Consider the following 20,571-nt stretch of genomic DNA (forward strand, 5'->3'; position numbering starts at 1 on the left):
TGTTTTGCTTTTCTGAAAAAGTCTCATTGTAGTCCTGGCTGGCCTTGAATTCACTCTGTAGCCCAGGTTCAAATACATGGCAATCCTCCTGCCTCAGCCTCACAAGTGCTGGGATTACAGACATGCACCACCACGCCTGGCTCTTACCTCAATATTCAGCCTGCTGGCATGCTGCCCTGTAGATCCTGACTTGCAGATTCTCTGGATCTGATTGAGTGAATATCCTACTGACTTGTCTGCCTGGGAAACCTGATTCACAGCAGCGAGCTGGTCACGTGCCCAGGAAGCAGGACCCAGCTCCCAAGAAGCCAGTTTTGCTGCTGTGAACCTCAAGAGCTCCCACATCCATCCTGGGGAGATTCTCTCGGGGCCAAGTGGAGAAGAGAGAGAGGCCAGCCTGCGAGGGGGAGCCCAGGGAGAAAACACAGAGACCGATAGCGGGTGACACGTTTATTGCAGGATGCCTATTTTGGGGAGCTGGTCTGACTGAGGGAACCCCTCACAAGCCCCCAGCCCCAGAATAGACAGATACAATACCGTGGAATCCAAACCAGTCATACATAAATAGAAACAGGTCTGCAAAAGAAAAAGAAAAACAACGAACGAACCGTGCGTTCCTATGTATGCTAGTAACAGAGCCAGCAGTGCCTTATCGGCGTGGCTGGTCTCTTTTCATACTGTTTGCACACTGAGATTCTCCTCTGGGTGAAAGTCTTCACCATCTTCCTGACGCTTTCCCCACTCCCATTGCCTAGACTGGCAAATGAGTTGAACACACCAAGGCAGCTCCTTCTTAAAAAAAAAAAAACAAAGAACAAAAAAACACAAATTGCTTCTGTGGGCCTTTGCACCTACCAGTTCTGAAGGGTGAACAGTGTCCCCCGACAACAAACCAACCAAAAGAGCATGGTGAGTCCAAGCCATGAGTAGGGACACAAACATATTGCACATGATTACAAGAGTCTTTCTGAGATTCCTCCTGCAGCAGATCCCCGAGCACTGGCTCTCCTAACCTCTGTCTCCCTGAGGTGGCGGTGGCAGCGTCCCATACCCATGTACATCCAAATCCAGGTGGCAGTAGGTGAACCGTCCACACTGGCCCAGCTGGAAGCCGAGGCCGGGTTAACTCGCTTACTATAAGTAGCTGGTGGAAGGAGGTGAGATTGTCTCTGCTTCAAACCTTCATCTTTAACACCCTTCTCCCCTTCTGCGGTTAGTGAAACTACAGATGAAGACTGGATTGAAGACGTGGAATCTTCTGGAACAGGGAGCCTGGGAAGGATTTCTCCCCCTCAACCATGCACTCCTGGAAAGGAAGCTCTGTTCTTATGTGGGTCCCTCACAAGCCGAGGTAAAACCCACAGCCTCACTTGGAATGGGAAATGTGGCAATCACATTTTTTTTCTCTCTCTCTTAAGGAATTTTCAAGTATTGTAAAATCCCTGATGCAGTATGTAAACAAGACATCTTGCAGGACAGAAAGCTAGGTCACCTGGAGAAGCAGCAGCATGTGAAATATCTACAAGGCCCAGAAAGGCATCAGGGTCAGTAAGAAGGCAAGAGCCACCCGCCGGGCCCTGCAGACAGGCGCTCAGACACAAGCACACCTCAGGTCTTTCTAGACTGGCAGGGAGCATTGTGCACGGATCCTGAGCTTGTATCCAGCTGCACGTTTGTTTTCAGTGGTGTAGCTGTCATCAGCACGAGAAGTCTGAGGCTAAAACTCGACGTGCTTGTGGGCGAGTGGTCTGCATGCAGCAGCCTGGCTTCTTACCAAGTCTTTCTTGATTTACCAGAGCCCTGCTTGAGACTGGCCACGGAGCCGCCTCTCTGTACCCCAGGCCAGCGTTGTGTGTCAGAGGTTTCTGAGGGACGCTCTCCGGCTAAGTGTGTGGCTGAATGTTTTGCTCCGGGCTAGTTTTATTTAAAAACAGCACGACCCTTCCTTGCCCAAGGGCACCAGCCTCTTCAGGGATGGCCTCCCCACTGCCACCCCCCTCTTCCTCCACTTGGGTCTTCGAGGCTTTCCTGCAGGCCCTGGGGAGGGCGGCTATCTATCAAAACAGCCAGTGGGAAACACGTGACTGCTGCTGAAGTAGCTGCTTCCGTAGGTGGCTGCAAGGCAGTGTCTGGGCTCGGTCGCGACGGCCATCTGCATGCTGAGGGACACAGGGACGGGCATGGGACACATGTCCAGGGGCTGGAGAGCTGGGTATGGACTATGGAGAGACAAGCTTGTGCGTGTGGAGAGCAGGCTCCCAGAAGGGTGGGCCTGCAGCGAGTCCTGGTAGGCCAAGCACAGGTCCTGCACGGGTGCCTGGAGTCGGGCCAGGGTGGCTGATGGCTGGCTGAGCGCGGGGTAGGTGGGTGGCTGGAACAGCACTTGGGTGGGGGTTGGTGGCGTGCCTGGCACCATTGCCAAGGCCTGGCTCTTGACTGCAACGGCATCCTTGAGGACACTGTCATACACTCTGAAAGGAAAAGACTCTGGTGAGGGCTGGAGGTGAGACACCTGTGTGCATCTGTACCTTTCTTAATGGACCTGGGGAGACACGTGTGTCATCAGAGCCAGGCCTCGCTCATCTGCACAGGTGTCTGGAGCCTCTGCCTATCACCAGCTAGACCCAGGGTTCAATACCCAGCTTGGAACTGCTGCCTAGAGGGAACCCTTCAAGGCCAGACTAAGCTGTCCCCCCGGCCCTCCACGGCCCTCTCTCTGCAGGTCACATGCCAGAGGCCAACCTGAATCATCTGTCTTTGCTCACTGCTACAGAAGCAGCTGGTCCTGCAGTGTGCTCCAGGATGCCGAAGAGAACAGAGCGGTCTCTCCCTGCTCCACATTCTGGGTCACTCCTCAGCCAGCCAGATACCTGGCAAGTCATCCTCTGGAGTCTAAGTGAATATCACAGCCTTTCCCCCAATCTTAAACAAAGCTTCTGCTGAGTGTGGTGATGTATACTTGAAACCCTGGCACTGAGATGGGAGGACTGCAGAGAGTTCCAGGCCTGCCTGGGCTACAAAGTGAATTCAAGGCCCGTCTGAGCTACAGAGATCCTGTCTGTCTTCCTTTCTTTCTTGGTACTCGGAATTGAACTCAGGAGGACATTGCGCTTACCAGGAAGGCACTGTGTCGCTGAGCCATACCCCTGGCCCAAGATCCTGTCTTTAAATAACTGCGTGCATGCTGGATATGTGGCTCGCAGTCCAGTGTTTTTCCAGCATGTGAGGCTCTGGGGTCAATCTCTGGTACCACAAAAAGAGGGGAAAAAAAAAAAAAAAAAAAGAAAGCTTCCCATAAAACTTTAGGAAAACAAAACAATCAGAGCCTTACGTAACAAGGAAGCAAGAACTGTTCGGTCTCACTGTTTGAACGTCCACTATATAAGCTTTAATTTTGTAACTTGAACAAATATTTCTAAGAGGACAATACGTAATCCATTAACTAGTGATTTCCTACTGTTTTTTTTCTGAAATTCTGTATAACTTATACCCTTTTTCTGCTTTTTTTTCTTTTTCTCCTTAAATAAAATTAAGAAAAAAAAAAAAAAAAAAAGAAGGAAGCAAGAGGAGGCTGTGACAGAGAAGGGAACACCCCAGAACGATAGAACGTCAGCTGTCCGTGCAGAGCAAGGCGGGGTGGATGGCTAATCACTGGGCGACCCCTCAGTGGCAGGGACAGGAAGCTCTCTGCCCTTCAGGGCCTTCTGAGACAGCACACATGTTAAGACAAGGGCTGACATTCTAGAGGGTGAGACTGAGGCAGCTGCCAGTGCAATGCGCATGGGGAAGCTAAGAGACAACTCTCCAGAGCCTAAAGGCTCCTGCTCTCAGCATCCGGCCCACCGGGCAGTCAGGCCAGCATGTAGGACGGGCTGTCACTCATGAAGTAGAAGAGGGAGTGGCCTGGTAGAAGCCATGTAAGGCATGTCTTATCTTGTGTGCCCTTCCCCCAAGGCCACTATGAACCTCACTGGTCTCCCAGATCGACTTTAGTGTTTTTCTTTCTTTCTTTCATTCCTTTTCTTTTTTTGTCTTTCAGAGACAGAATTTTGCTATGCACTTCAGGCTGGCCTCAAACTTGCAGCGATCCTCCTGCCTCACCCTCCCAAGTGCTGGGATTACAGGTGTGCACCACCATACCCAGCTGGCTTCAGTATTTGATCAAATATGCCTTTAAGTATCTTCCTGATACCCCAAGTTTCCTTCCCGAGATGCTCAGGGACCCAGCAAGGAAGGCTGCGGCCTCTAAGGTGAAGCCACTCTAGTGCTAGCTGTCTTAGAGGCGAGCTTTGCAGCTGTACCTGAGATGGCAGTTTCTAAGACCCTCTCACTGTGATCACCCACAGGATCACATCAGGACTTAGATCAAAGCGCTCAGACACTTGAAGGAGGCGCACACAATCCCTCTTTTCCCTCACCCCCAATCTTACAAATGCAGAGCCAAAGTTATTGTGCACAGAGAGGCCCAGCTCCCCAAGCCCTATATGCCCACTTCACTCGGGATACTTTAGCTGGGAGAGCCGCCGCCCACCCCAAACTTAGGAAGTGCCCCCTGACCTGATGGGGTCTTCAAGGGCAAACAAAACCTCAGTGTCTCAGAGGTATGGGTCAGGAGAGGAGCTTACACCAGCAGGATTTCAATGCAGGCACTGAGATGCTCCAGGGAATAGTTTGAGACCCTCTGCAGCTCTTTGGTCCAGCAAGGAGAAAGCTGCAGGCAGATCCTGGAGGCCCCTATGCAGGCAGCAGCGACCACAGAGGGCTGGAATTTGTAGAATATGTGATCTGGAAGGGAACCCCAGAAGGAGTCAGTATGGTCAAGTTTCCCCGGAGAGCCTCAGGTTCACCCTAAAACATGGTGGGCAAATGAGAAGGTTCCAGGAGTCACCACTACTCTTCTGAATCAGATGCAGACTTAGAAAGTATGGCGCTCAGCACTGATTCACTGACTTCTGCTAGGGGCTGACAAGGGTGAAATTTTGAAATACTGTGCACCACAAAGAACTGGCTGATGGGCCACAAACAGAGCCTTGGAACCCCTGTCCCTTTCTGGGAATGACACCATTCCAAAGGCTCACTCTCAGGTCTAAGGGCTTCCCCAACAGCAGAGATGTCTGGGCTATAGTGTACACTCAGCAACGACCTGGTGAACGAAGAAGTTGGTGAAAGAGTTCATTATCCACCATGAAATCAGGCAATTCACGTGGATTTATTGAGAAATCACACATCCTAGTAAGACAGATGGCACATGGCCAAAGGGATACTATTTTTGTGCAAAAGCAGGCAGCTGAGATTTCTGGAGTCTTCAAGAATGCTATGTGGTTTACAGGGCATTCCCATGTCGCCCTCCTTGGCTCATGATTTTCAGTTATTTCAACTTTTGCCTTCTAAAGGATCAACTGGTTAGATGATACTACAGTTACAGTCACGGAGCCAGGTTCAAATCCAGCAGTGACATGAAGTGAGCTACCTCACCTCCTGGAGGTCAGTTCCTCATCTGTGACACGGTACAACTCAAGTGCTTTCTTGTGTGGGGTCACTGTGAAGTTTCTTTTGTTTTTGGTACTGCGGAATCGAACTCACAACCACGCACTTGCTAGGCAGGCGCTTATACCACTGAGCTAAATCCCCAGCCCTTCACTATGAAGTTTAAAGGAGTAGGTAAAGTTCTAGAATAAGATGCTGCGTATGCAGTAAGTGCCCAATTAATGCTTGGTATCCCAATCACTGGTCTTGCCACACAAGGTCATTTTGGTTTGTGGTACATTATTGATTGGCTGTTATCAGCAGTATCTCTGCTTGGCATTTTTTCTAAATTCTTAGTTTCTCTGAGACAGAATCTTGCTCTGTCTAGGCTGGCCTTAAACTCATTACATAACTCAGGCTGTCTCTGAACTCATGAATCTCCTGCCTCAGCCTCCTGAGTGCACCTAAGGCCTAGATTTAAGATAGTGGGAAGAGTAGGTTTCAAAGGAGAGTCTCCAGACAGAATAATTTCCATGGCTCGAGCACGTGTAGGTCAGGTTCCCTCTCCACATTTTATCCGTGCGGACTTGTCTGGGAATGGCCTAACTGCAAGCAGGCACTATTTAAACCATCTGCAGCCTTCTGGATTATGGTGGTGAGATGACCAGGCAGACTGTGTGTCTGTGGGTGCTGGCTGTCCCTGCAAAAGCTGCTGTTTCTTTTGGGCATTACTAGGGTCACACTGGGAAGCCTCACCCCTGCTCTGCTCATCCCCTGCAACATGGGTGGGATGTGGGTGCTCAGGCCTCTCTGGATGGACACAGCAGCTCCTGTGGCCCTGTTGTGGGCCCCCGTCATGCCCACCACTCTCACCTTGCAGGGTGACCTCAAGGAAGTGGTGGGCGTATTCCTTGAGGCACTCTTTGGTCTTGCGGGGACAGGCGCTGGGCCAGGTGTGGCAGTGGTGATCCTTCTGGCTGACGGAAGCCAAGAGGTAGTAGTCCAGGAAGTGAGCGGGCGTGGGCAGACACAGGTTCCAGCTGAAGGCCTCCAGGAGCAGCAGCTCCGTGCTCAGCAGTTCTTCCTTGCTGAGGGAGAAGTTCTGGCTGCTCAGGACCCTGGTGCTGTTTATCTGCTCCAGCTTGGGCACGTGGTCTTCTCTGTCCTCGAATTTACCTACAGGGGAGGCAGAGCAGAAGTTTTTGGCATTCTCACCCCTAGCTGGATGCTACAGGCCCACCTTTAAGCACCTGCATGTGTTTGCACAAAGGCCAGAAAGCAGCAGAGGGGTAAGGACACACAGCCAGGATCTGTCAAGCCTGGTCCTGGGTCCCCACATCATCACGTTTAGCTGTGTGATTACGTCCGCATGTCTCAGCCTCTCTATGGCTCAGCTTCCTCACCTATAAAATGGGACCTATACTTCCAGGCTTTGTGAGATTCACTGAGAAAACGTACACCAAGTGTTCAGAGCGGCATCTGGAGCACAGGGTAGGCTGTTGGGCTAGGCAGGACCCGGTGAGAATACTCTCTCTGGCCCCTGCCAGGCTCTCCCCAACCCCACCTCCAGGCCAGAGTCAGAATGACCCTGAAAATCTGACCTTGCTGTTCCAAATGCAGAAAAGTCTGTAGCTGTCCTCCGCACTGTTTGGATTTGAAATCCGAACTCTACATGGGGTCTGGTTTGGGGTTGCTTTGGAAACAGCCTTCGTGGAAGGTGAGCCAGGAAAGCCCAGCAGGTGGGGGAAGAAACTGGAAAGGGAAGAGTGCCTCAAAGTGCACACCGAAAGTCACCCCTAAAGACTATTGGGGCTCGATTCCACCAGAGGACTCTGGGAAATGGCCAGACAGTGTCCTGCCAAATGTCAAGGACAGTGGCACCTACCCATTGACCCATGATGGTCATTAGCGTGGACGATGGCTCACCAGGGACCAGGGCTTCTCTGACACTGAGGCTTGAGGCCCCTGGCAGTCAGGGCTGTTTGTAACAGCTGCCCTTCATGAGGGCCTGACGCCCTGCACTGGTCACCACCCTGTATCTTCTGTGGCCCTACTGCTGATGCTTCTCTGAGAGCTCGAGGCCCTCTTTGCCTTGTCTCTGCAGCATCCCAGCCAATCTCAGCCTGTCCTTCCCTTCTGGGTCACTGCCTCTCGGAAGCCTCTACCGATTCCCACACCAGGTGCTGAGCCCCTCCGGGGCCACCAAACCCAGCATCACAGAGTGCACGGCAGCTGCTGGGAGAAAGGCAGTAGGGTGCCCTGCCCAGCCCTCAAAGCAAACAGCAAACAAAGCACTCACACACCTGCTTGCAGGTGGGGCCTCTGCCCCAGTTCTCCGCAGTCTCCCAGGGTTCCAGGCTCTCCTGGATAAGGAAGCGCCCACTGCCCTACCTCAGTAGACACAAAGCCCTCACTGCAAAATGAGACAGGGTCTGTGCAGCTCCAGGCAAGGGGACAGCACTGCAAACCACAGAGCTCACTCATCCCAAGGCTGACACATCCACGCCCATCAGCCATCCTGGCACTGCCTCCAAAGTGCACCCCTTGTCTTGCACACATAGGCAAGTGGGGCAGGAAGCACAGGGTCGGAGCTGCCCCAGGAGAAGCGCCCCTGTACGGCCAGTGTCCAGGCCCTGCTGGCTCCTGCAGCCTGGCACCTGGCACTCCTTCCCCCGGCGCAGGACGCAGCCACACGGTCTCAGATCCCTTTCCTCAACTCCCTCCCTACCTCACAGTATCTTATGTCTTGCAGAGCCCAGCTCAGAGGCCACTGGGTGTCCTCTTAGCCTGTCTCACATCCAACTTATGTGTCTTTAAAATTAATGGCTGCACCTGATCGCCCTTGCCCATCCTCTCGGGGCCTCCAAGTGGGGTCCAGGGCACCTGCTGCTCTGTTGTTCTCAGCACATTTTCCGACACACAGTAGGTCCCCAGTAAACAGTCACTGTGCGATCACTCCTCCCTGGACAGAGGAGTTTTGGGCCTCTTGGTTTTGTCTCCAACCATCTTTTATTCCCTATATTTTCCTCCAATAATCATTCATTCGTTTTTTTCACAACATTGCCCAAGTTGTACATGCTTAAAAAATGCAAGCTCCCCACCCCAGCTTTGTTGTTGCTGTTGTTCTTGAGATCAAACCCCGGGCTTTCTGCATGCCAGGCCAGTCAGTACTCTACCACTGAGCTACACCTGCAGCCCCACGAGCTTGCTTTTCTTCCCAGAGAAGAAAGTGCTAGGAGCCCCAGCTAGCAGATGCTCTCAATCAGATTACTTTCCTCTCCTCCCCTCCTGGCTGATGGGCCTTTCAGAGCTCTGCCTCCACCCTAATGCAGGGCCACTGTTTTCTCATGGATCTCATAGCTACACCAACCACCTTTTCTCCCCACACTGGGGAGGCCTTGGGATTTGCCATGCTGCCAACCAGAGCCAGGCAGAGCTGGCCCTGAAACCCAGGAGGCTCCTGCGGGGATGCCAAAGGCTCCAGAGTCAGTTTTTGCCCCCAGAAGTGGCTTCAACCCTCACCATTACTCATTGGCCAGGCTGACCTCAGGACAACACATTTCACAGCCAGAAAAGACCAGGAGTTTCCCAGTGTTGCACATGCTCGGCAGACATTTCCTCCCCTCCTCCCAGGAGCAGGGCTGCCCTTTGTCCCCACACTGCCACCACCCAGCACTGTTCCTCAGCTGCTTTCTCCTTATCAATAAACTGCGCAGACAGCAGATGCCTGGACATCTTCGGGCAGGTCCCCTGGGAGACACCGGGGACAGTGTCCCTGTCACAACAGCCATGAAGTTTTTTTTGTTTTGTTTTTTTCTGGCACCAGTGATTGAATTCACCACCTAGCGCTTACCAGGAAGAGCTTGAGCCACTGAGCTAAATCCCTGGCCCCAGCTATGAGCTCTTATTGCTCCTTCAATGCAGTTTTAGATCTTCAAATTCACAGAAAAGATAAAAAGACCAGAACAATGAGCACATGTGACCCTTCTCCTGGATTCTCCAGTTGTGGATGATAAACACACTGCGGTGTGTGTGTGTAAATGTTCGTTCTCCTGGACCATTTCTTTATTTTTCTTTGTGGTACTAAGGACTGAACCCTGGAGCTTTGCAATGAGCTGTCTTCTCATCCCCTTTTTATTTAGAGACAAGGTCTTGCTACGTCACTAAATGGCCCAGACTGGGTTTAAATTCATGCTCGTCCTGCCTCAGGCTCCAGAGTGCTAGGATTACAGTGGTATGCCCCTGAACAACTTCAGCATTTATTCCTGAAGACCTTTCCCTGGAATCATCGTAGAACTGGCAATTCTAAGCCATAGAAATTTCAGGTAGTAGCATTCTGAAATCCAGTACGTATTTCACTTTCTCCAGGGTCCTGGGAATACCTTTTATTTTGGATGCAGGATCCAAACTAAGCTCACACATGGAGTCTATTACATCTGCTGTTTGATTTGTTTTGTTTTGTGCTGGGGATCAAGCTCAGGTCCTCACACACACTAGACAAGCGCCCTACCCCTAAGCTACATGCCCACATATCCCAAGCCTGTGAGATCTCTTTAGTTTCATATCTGGGTTTTTTCTTCATGACACCGACCCTTTGGAAGAACCTAGGTCAGCTATCTTGGTTAAGGTGGTGACGCTAGATCTAGCTTTTTTCTTGTCTTTTTTTTTGAGACAGGGTCTTGTCGTGTAGTTCAGACCAGACTTTAACTCACTATATAGTACAGGCTGGCCTCAAAGTGGCAGCGATCCTCCTGCCTCAGCCTCCTAAGTGCTGGGATTAAGGCACGTGCCATCACATCCAGCTATCCATTTTAAAGGTAGCATCTCCCCAGTGAAATTAATAACTAATTAGTAAAGCGACACCTCGAGACTCTGAACGTCCTGTTTCTCCGCTGCCTTCATCTCCATGGACAGTCCCTTCCTGAACAAGTTACAATGGTGGATCAAAAGGACATTTTACAAATTCTACCATCCTCTCTCCTTTCCTGCTGCTCACATGGTCCCACATCTGAACAGCATGAGTCTCAGCACACGCCTCAGATTCAAAACGTCCCCAGACCCACACACGCACTCGCTGTGGCTTGTCAGGCACGCGAGCAGCCTGGCGCTGGTGGTGGTGAGGTGCATAGGTGGTGCCTCACAAGCGTCCCCTGCACACCTTGATGGCTGACTGCTGACCCCTGCAGTCCCCGCGGCTGTGCCAGAGTGAGGTGACAGGTCACAGCTGGAGCATTGATGACCCTAAGTCCAGCCAGTGGCGGCAAGAGAGTTTCCACTCAGCTCAGTAAGGACACTAGCAGCTTGGTTTTGATTTTCTTTTTTACAGATTAAAGGACAATAACAAGAAAAAAAAAAAACTGTGGCTAAAACCACACACCATAACATTTCGTACTTTTTCAGTGCAGCATTAAACACACTGACAATGATGTACAATCATCACTACCTCTACCTCCAGAACTGGTTTCTTTTTCTGAGACAAGATCTCAGGTTGATCTCGAACTCACTGTGATCCTCCTGCCTCAGTTTCCTGGGTGTTGGGATAATAGGCGGGCACCATTACACCCAGCTCAGAACTCCTTCATTTTGCAAACCTGGAACTGGGTACCATTTACCTCCCCGCTCCCCTCCTCCACAGCCTCTCCTGTCTGTCTCCGTGAACAAGACCTCTCTGAAGAGCAGCCTGTCTTCTTCCATCTTGGAGGCAGACCAAGTGGGGTTCCAGACTACTCTGAATGAAGACTGAATAAACATTTTATTTTAATTTTTTGCAGTCCTGAGGATTGAACCCATGGGCACTGAGCTACATCTCCAGCCAGCCCCTTTTATTTTATGGACTTTTTAAAGACAGGATCTCTCTAAATTGCCCAGGCTGGCCTTGAATTTACAATCTTGACACCTCAGCCTCCTAGAATTATAGTCAGGAGCCACCACACCCTGCCCTCTCCGCTCTTTTGTCATGCTGGGATTGAACCCAGAGCCCCGTGCATGCCAGGAGCACGCCACCACTGGGCTACAACCTTGGCCCCTTTTTGTAGAATCAACAAATAAACAGTTCCAAAGCCTCCAGCTTTCTTTCTATACCACAAGCATGAAAACTCACACAGTTCCCGGGCAGCCCTGTATCCATCTTAGGATGCAGGGATTCCCACGGATGCAGCCTCTCTTCCTCTAAACATGCTGTTCTCCAAAAATAAGCTTGTCTTTAGTTCCCTTTGCTTGTGCCAACTAGCAGCTGAATTCCAGATCCTCTCTACTAAAGATCTATGCAATCAACAGGATCTAGTTTCTTCTTCCAATCACAGGATTTATGTCAGAGAGGTGGGTCTCTAACAGGACATTTTCTGTAATAAAGGGTCCCTCCCCACACCTCTAAACTAACTCTGGCTTTACAGTAGTAAGAGGCAGGAAGGACGTGTTCTACTTTTCCCCAAAGGAAGTACCGCTTCACATCCAGCAGACAAATGTCTTTCCAGGAACCAGCTAGACATTCTAAACAATTTGGGAGACATCAAGTCACACAACAGCCACAAGCAGCATCCTCTGAAGAGGCCATTTCTGCTCAGCAAGTGCAGCCCAGGGCCAAGCACCCCTGCATGGGCTCAGCCACTCACCGGCCCTGTAACCTGGAGTGACTCTGCTCCTCTTCAGCCTGCGAGTCCTCAACGGCAACAGAAGCAGACAGAATCAGACCACAGAAGCAGACAGAATCGTGGTGAGGACACCACAGTGTGCTCAGATTGCTAAATCTGTGCTTAATTTGAGGACAAACACCGAGTTCAAGTCACAGGTACAATGTCAGGTTTCTGGTTGGAATTTGATGGTGAGGGCAGAAAAGCCAGGGACAAAGCAAGAAAATCCTCTTCTTCTAAGATGGTACTTCGGTGATCACAGAGAGGACGGAAGGCTGTGAGGACCACGGGGTGGGGGAGCAGGGAGCACCTCTCCCACTGTGTCCCTAAGGAGCTCTGGGCCCTGCAGGAACTCCAAGGTGGGGGAATGTCCCAGAGACAGACAGACCTACAGTGCCAGCTGTTCCTGGGTGTCAGAGCCCCCCGGGCACAGCTGGTATGAAGGCAGACTTGGGAACCTGCCTGGCTGAGCTGCTTTCCTTCCTTAGGAGACAAAGGAGAAGCCCCTTCATCTGTCCTTGTCTTGTGTGTGGCTAAATTTTCAGTCCTTGGCTACAGCAGGCCTGGATAAATCCCATATGTATGTATAAAGGAATGGATGGATGGATGAATGAAGGGATGCATGGATGGATGATTGTACGGATGCATGGATGGAAGGGTAGACGCAAGTGCATTCTAATAGGTGGACTCAATCCGAGTCCCAGTTTAGAAGCAGAGTTCAAGGTAAGTTGTGGGCAGTTGTTCTCTTTAGGAGGAAGCTGTGGAAACACTCCAGGGTCAGAGGTGGCACTTAGCTAACTGGGCCACACCTGGGCTTCCTTTCTGGCTATGAGGAGCTCCTGGTGTCCGGATGAAAGCACTGGTGCAACCATTTCACAAGTGGCCTCTGCCAAAACCTGCCTCTGTTATGCTTGACTCCACAAGGGACCCAAATCATCTCATTAACTGTGTCAAATCAGGTCCTGTGGGACAGGAGCCACATGTCACAGGCACAGCTGGCACTGGAGCCAGAGAGGAGGGACATACTTTGTGTGGTGGAGCAGAGCCTTTCCCGTGATAAGTCTTGGTCAGACTATGCAGAAGCTCACAGCTGATCACAAGTGTGGCCTCTGGACCAGGGCTGCTGGGGCTGGGGCTGCAGGAAGAGCAGATGGACGGTGCGGACACCAGGGGTGCCCGATCCTCTGCTCCTGCCTCTTAGGAGCAAAGAGGATGAAGAAGACAGGAAACCCTGGCGGCCGCTCTTGAGGTCAGCAGGGAAGGAGAGCCGGTCCCAAGGGCTGGCGTCCTGACATGGTCACAGGCCCCTCTGCAGCTTGGGAAGCAGAGGACCCAAGAGTCTTCCTGGAATGACCAAGCCACTGGCATGTCCTCAAGCTGACTCTTGGTGCTGGCTGAGTACTTTTAGGTAAGTTTGAGGGACTGTTTTGAGAGTTAAAGGAATAAATATGTGTAAAAAAGTCAAAGCGCTACCTGGCATATAAACACCTAATAAACACCAGCTACTCCATGTTTTCAGAGGCTCCATCTCCAAATTCTGATTATAAGGTGAGGACACGGTAAAATTACAAGTGATTTTTACTTTTTAAAATTTTTTTTCTATCTTTTAATTTTCTACAAGGTACAAATATTGCTCTCCCACTGAGGAAATGAAAACGATTCAGAAGGCAGAATACTAGTGATGGGAACCAAAAGCCAGAACTGGCTGAGAAGGTACCAGCACAAGGGTCTGTTCTGGTCCAACAGTGTCTCTGCCTGAAGCTACTTTTACAAGAACCCAAAAGTCAGGCTGTCAGAATTTCCTAGAAGAAAGGCCCAAACACCATATTGTGTTAGTGACAGAGACAACTTTTCCTGTCTAGACACTGAAAAACTTGTCATTAAAATTAAAACGTAGGGGATGGAAGGGCCAACACACACATATGCTCCTTGAGGGCAGTGTCGAAAATCCACCTGAACTGACCAAACACAAAAATCATCTGTAATCTCACTACTGGGGTGCAACAGCTGGCATATTTAATTTCAGTTTGAAACTGGTTTTAAACCTAATGGAAACTACCCACCTTACCGATACGTGTAGTGAAGGGACGTCATGGGGACCCAGGGTCACTCTCTAGTGTTAGTGAGATCTCTACCTCTTGAAACTAAGCACATCAGGTAAGGCAAACTAGAGCTGCAACCCAGGAAAGCCTCCGAGTGGACTCAGGTCTGACTCCGCGGCTCTTCCTTGGGACTTGAGCATTCACAGGAGAATGTGGCAGGAGGCGTAGCTCGGGGGCAGAGCATACCGAGCATGTGCGAAGACCCAGGTTCCCTCTCTAGTGCCCAAAACAAAACACAATAAAAGCTTCAAAATAGGAGAACGGATATAATACAATCCTGCCCTTGCAAGGTGTATAATGTGCTACAAAACATTGTCACCGCTGAGGGGTTCTCAGTAAACATAAAGAACATGAAAACAATCAGCCAGCTCCCAGCAGCCAGGCCTCAGATAGCATGAAGAGTACGGGGCGCTGACGTCAGTGTCTTCCACTCTGCCCTATGCACGGCTTGTTCTCCTATCAGCAAGGACGCGCAGATGTCCTTAGAAGGGCGACTGGCTTGTGCCTGCCGTGTGCCCAGGATCAGTGGTAACACAGATGTAAGACTGCAGATGTTTTCAGATCATACGCAGTGAGGAGTGAGGGCTCGATCTATTCCATGTTCTATTGTTCATCCCACACCCAACACAGGCCCAGCGCTTAACACACACACACATCACACACACACACACATCACACATGATACACATGCATATGACACATGCACAGTATGTGCACACATAGCACATGTGACACACATGCATACATGACACATATGCACAGTATGCACACACATATGTCATGTGTGAGATGAATCTTCATGGACAGGAGTTGGGACATTCCTTCAATTCACTGTCTCCGTGGGGCAGACTGTCTCCAATACAGCAGACTTCAAATCACTGTTTTTGTTTCTTAATGACTTACCTGTGTGGGTTCAGGGGCTCCTGATCATCACATGTTCATTTAAGTCCTCCACATCACTCCCCGAAACTTCACACTCAGAGCCCAGAACCCCATCTCCTGGACAAACAGATCTGGGCGCCTGCCTTACTGAGACAAACTGTACAGTCTCAGTTTCCGGCAGAGCCAGCTGCCTGACAGGCAGTTCACACACAGTCCCTCCCCCGAAATAGCTTGCAGCCTGCCAGTCTGCAGAGATGACAACAGGAAATGGAAAATCACCATGTCCTCCGGCTCCCAGTGCTGTCACATTGGTGCCTGAGCCTGGATCTGCTCAGCGTGGCCCTCATCAGATGGACTGACCTTTCCAATTCTGCCCAAGCTGTGTGGCCATCAACCAGACAGCACTGATCAGAAGACGGAGCAGCCTTCTGGGGGGACTGTCGTGTGACATGTACACACCAAATGTAAGATCCCTCCTGACTCCTGAAATGTTAAGCCATCCCCACATGTTCTCTGTAGTGGGGAGGAAACATAAATGTTCTGAGCCGTTCTTGTATGAACCACAAGGAACTACTAAATTACCCCCTTCAGGGGGGCTGCCGTGTTTCCTTGCAGGTTCATGTTTAATTCTGGCAGAGGATCTCCTGCTCTGTCCTGGAAAAACCTCTCCCCTTTCTCCTGCTGCCCACCATCGGAACCCCAGAGGCATCTCAAGCATTCCAGCTTCGGGGGAGCTGTTGCACTTAACGTCCCCTGGCAGGAAGCAGTGCATTAGTTCATCCTTGTCTACCAAGGGGGATTAAAACTGCTTTCAAGTTTCCGGAAATCTTCAGCAAAATTGCCAGTGGGGTCAGCGCGTCCTGCCCTCTGCCTCGCTGTCAAAGAAGTAATTCTGCAGAAGCAGCAGTTGTAGAGAAATAAAAGCCGGGGGGTCACGGTGCAGGAGGGCCAGAGGGAAGGTTGAGTGGGGAGGAGCTGGGGAGCAGGCAGACTGAAAGTGGTTTACTGGGACAGGGAATGACCTCTCCTAGACAATCCCCAGGCCCCCTGGGAGCCCCTGGAAGTCAGAGCTTTCATCTCTGTTTGCCCTAAGAGATGCGCTATTGATTTCTGGATAAGAAGCCCTAAAAGTAATTGGTCAGCACACTATTCCTGGTCTGTGCATGTGGACCACACCCTGGCCACAGGGAACAGAGGCTAAGCCCCCAGAGGGTGAGAGGCAAGAAGAAGCATTGCTCATTTTGGCAGTTTATTGCTTAGGTGGAGAGGACTGGTTCCAAAGGCTCCCCAGGTTCAATTCAATTAAGAGAAAAGCAATGCGGTCAGCTCTCCCTTGAGTTAAAACCTCTGCAAGGCCATTAAGCACTACCCAACCAAATCCTGAACACACGACTCTTTGAAGAAAACAATTCCACCTCTGGGGGCTCAGCTCACAGGTGGGTTCACAGCTGTGTGCAAGGCCAGGGAGAAAGACAGCTGCTGTCACACTGTGCACGGCAGGGAAAACAATGGATGGCTACATAGAGGGCCCTCAGCAGTGGAATCGCAAAATAAACGAAATGAAGCATCCACAATCAATAAAAGCAGTAAGGGTTACATCTGCACGGGTTGCTGGGGAAGATGCTCCCCAGGGTCCTGGAAAGAAGGCCCCTGCTGTATGAAAGCACTCAGGTGCATTTGTTCATATCATATCCATGACTTTTGTGAGATGCGGTGGTTACAAAGTCACCTTGAACCAAGTTAGGAAATTTGTGATGAATGAGTTACTGCTTCTAGGGAAGGGAAAGAAAAGGAATTAGGGTCCCACAAGTCTCTGACGGCAACATTTTTTCAATTCAGCAATCCCAACTTTGCCTTAGTATTTCTCTTTAATGGACCACATCATTAATTTGTCAGCACTGCCTGTCACAGCCAGAGGCACCACAACCACAATGGGGCCAGAACAGAGTTTCCCTGTAAACACACACACACACACACACACACACACACACACACACACATTGATAGTACAGGACTAAAGAAGGCAGAGCCCCTCAGCCTCATCCACCTGAGCTGGGAATGAATATGCACACAGGGCAGCATGAATTGTTACCTGTCTGTGAAGGACTGAAAAATACCACCACTGATTTGGGCTTAAAGGAATTTTGCAAAGCGCTGGGGATAGAGCTCAGTGGTAGAGCACTTGCCTAGCATGCCTTAGGGCTCTGGGTTGTACTGCTAGCGCCATAAAAGGAGAAAAAACAATTAGCGAATAGGTAAATTGCTGAGTACAGAATCTATGAATAATAAGGACTGACTGTGTGTGTGCACAGAACGGTTCCAGGAGATGATCCTAGAGCATTCTGGAAGACTCCGGAAGTAGAAGTACGGGATGGGAAGCAGATTTTATTTTCTTCTTCTGGTCTCCATTAATAAGTGAGTGCACGGTCGGGAAAACCTGCAGTCAGAAGTTGGGCCTCTAGAGGTTAGCGCAGCGTGGCATCACAGCCCTGCTCTGGGATGAGGGAGCTCCGAATGCAGGGGATCAGGACTGGAAGTGGGGTGCCTTCCTGGCCGAGAGGCCACCTCCTCCTGGGAGGAAGAAGGAGGCAGAGAGGCCAGCAAAGGGCCCAGCGGCACCTGTAAGAGCGAGAAGTCACAGCTCTGCCTCCCGAAGCAGATGAATCTGTTACCCCCACTTTCCACTGCTTTTTGGACCAGAAGCCTCCAGGTCAGAGGAAAACAACTAGGCAGTGAGAAACTTTTCCCAGGGAGGGAGTGGGACCGGGAAATGACAAGGAGAGAAAACACAAATTAGCCAGGAGGAAGTGTGATGGTGCAGGGATTAGAAGCGGTGAGGAAGAATGGGTGTCCAGCATTTTATTCACAGGGCAGTTCACATGCATATAACCCCCCAAATCCCGAATGAAAATGGTTCTCCCAGTTATAAACACACACAAGAAGATCTGTATCTGCAAAGATGCACACCAAACTGTGGGGACGGGGCTGTGAATGGGGGAAAGTAATTTTTTTTACACTTTTTTTTTTTCCTTTTTATCGGTACTGGGGATCAAACCCACGACTGTCTGCTCGCAAAGCAGCTGCTTATGCCGCTGAGCTAAATCCCCAGCCCCCCTGGAAAGTTAAGTTTTTATAGTTGGTACTTCTATAAGCTTTGGATTTTTTTTTTAACAATAAAAACATCTCACACTTCTTTCATTCTTTTTTTATTTATTTTTTTGTTTTTCGAGACATGATCTCACTTTGTAGTTCAGCCTGGTCTTAAACTCACTAGGTATCTCAGGCTGGTTTTGAACCCATGGTGATCCTCCTGCCTTAGCCTCCTGGTCTCTGCGATTATGGAGGTGCACCACCACACCGGACCTGTATCTCTTATTTCCTGCACAATAATAAGGCATCATACTTGAGGCATGGAACCTCAGCAAAAAGGCTACTCTTACCTTTCTGACTTTCTTTCTTCTTCTTCTTTTTTTTTTTTGTCCTTTTGAGATAGGGTCTCGCTATGCAGTTCACACTGGCCTTGGGCTCATTTTGTAGCTCAGGCTGGCCTGGAACTGGCAGCAACCCTCCTGCCTCAGCCTCCTAAGTGTAGGGATTATAGGCATGCACCACCACACCTGACAGGATACCTCAGTTTTAAAAAAGAAAAAGAAAAGCACCAAGTGGTATGACCTTGCAAGGTTAGCTGGCCTCTCTAACTCTACAAAATGGGTATCTGAGAGCAGGACCACAGAAGCTGGAGCCGAGGCCTCAGAGCCAAGCATACACAGCGCTGGCCCCAGGTCAAGCACAGTGCGGAGCGGTGGCCTCTGTGAGGACAACTGTCACCATGAAGGCCAGCTCACCTGGAATCCTGGGCTTTCCACACCATCAAACCATCCTTCTAAGAAAGTAACAAAAGCAGCCACAGGACAGTCATGGGGTGCTGCACATGACTAACGGCCTTCCGGTAGGCACAGTATACTTGCATCTTGCAGTCTGCAATTCTATCCTCTGCTCAGGGAGGGGATGCAATTAGCTCAGTCACCCAGACAAAGGGGTGGCTTTGCCTAGTGTCCTCTGTGCAACAACCTAGGAGTTCTGGCTTTGACTCCCTGCAGTGGGCTTGTGGACGCGGGCCCGTCTGATTCCTGAGTTACAGGGCGAGGTGGGACTGAGGACAGGTGGGCCTGAGGGCGGGTAAGGAGGTTCCACCTCTACCAAAGCCCTTGTCTGGAAGCAGCTTGAGGAAGCTGGGTACTGACAGGTGGGCAAGAATCTCAGCTCTTACCTCACAATACTTTGGGTCTAAATTAGCACAACTCCAAATGTCCCTAGGCAAGGTGACCCCCTTACGGTGGCCCGTCAGCCAGGGATGAGGTGGGAAGGATGAATAGGGTTTCAGGCTGTCATGGAAACTTTTCTTTCCTCAGGCCTCCGGACCATCTGGCAGGTGTGCTGAAAATCTGTCCCTGCCGCCCCAGGCGGCTGAGCCCAGAGACGTGTGGGTGGGGGCATCTGCTTCTCATCTGAAGGCCCCAGCCCTCTGGCATGGCGACAGCAGCACAAAAGAGTCTCCAACGTGTGCCTCATGTCCTGGGCCCCAGACAGACGCTTAGGGAGAGCTGCCACCATCCCCTGGGAAATACAAGGCCATGGCCCCCGCAGCCTGGACGCAGCCCACAGATCACAGACAGCGGCAGCCCACAGGTTCCCCCCACTGCGCTGTCTGAAATGTGATGCCTGTTCTGCCCTCGCTGATGTCTTGCAAGCCCTGTGTGTCCCCCGCAAGTGGAAGGGAATGCATATTAATTTGGGTCTTCAAGTGGCACACAGGCTGCATTCCCACTGAGCCCGAGTCGAATGCAAAACCTAGGACATACAGCTGGCTGGAGGCAGGGAAAAGTCTCAGAGAGTGGGAGAGCAAACCATAGCATTCAAAGAGACCGTAACCAACAGCGGTAGAAGGCTCCAGGTGGAGACCAGGAGACTTGGACAGCTCTAAAGTGTGCTTCTCCAGCTGGGAGCTGGTGCTGGCGGGGATTCACAGTCAGGAGCAGAGAGAGCCACAGCAGAAAATGGGAGCCATCAGCCCACAAATGCAGTAAAGCAGGACCATAACACAGTGAGGGGTACCGGGAAGTGGTGGGGAGTGAAAGATCTGATGGAAATCTAAAGATAAAACATTAGGTGCCGAAGAAAGGTCTGCACTGCAGCTGGCTACTCAGAGCCTGCGGCCTTTGGGGCCTTTTTCTACTCCATAGTAAGGACAACCTAGAGAGGTGCAGAAGCCGGTACTGCCCCCATCGCAGACTGCTTTGCCAGGTCTTACTAAATGCCAAGCCCCTTTCTCTATTCCTGAAACTCACTGGCTAGAGGCAGTGGTAGGTGAGCATTCAAGCTCATGATGCCACAGGTCTGTAGGCAGGAATCCCGACCTGTGGAGGGCAGGGTGGGAAGGTTTCAGAGTGTGGGCCCACAGGGACACTGCACCAGGTTCAGGGGCCAAAGGC

The 20,571-nt window shown here is 50.9% G+C and overlaps 1 protein-coding gene across 1 annotated transcript in view; it reads right to left on the reverse strand.

Annotated features, from left to right (window-relative positions):
• Window positions 1-435: 435 nt before the first annotated feature.
• Window positions 436-20,571, reverse strand: part of Ccnjl (cyclin J like) — a 46,472-nt gene continuing 26,336 nt past the window's right edge. The window contains exons 4-6 of the mRNA XM_063230736.1: window positions 6,340-6,642; window positions 4,626-4,785; window positions 436-2,471 (exon numbers count right to left, since the gene is read on the reverse strand). Of these exons, the coding sequence (XP_063086806.1) occupies window positions 2,051-2,471; window positions 4,626-4,785; window positions 6,340-6,642 (884 nt within the window). The 3' untranslated portion in view covers window positions 436-2,050. The remainder of the gene's footprint in view (window positions 2,472-4,625; window positions 4,786-6,339; window positions 6,643-20,571) is intronic.

The sequence above is a fragment of the Cavia porcellus genome, unplaced genomic scaffold (assembly GCF_034190915.1).
Source record: "Cavia porcellus strain 051 isolate PalLab524CR breed Dunkin Hartley unplaced genomic scaffold, mCavPor4.1 scaffold_19, whole genome shotgun sequence".
NCBI lineage: Eukaryota > Metazoa > Chordata > Mammalia > Rodentia > Caviidae > Cavia > Cavia porcellus.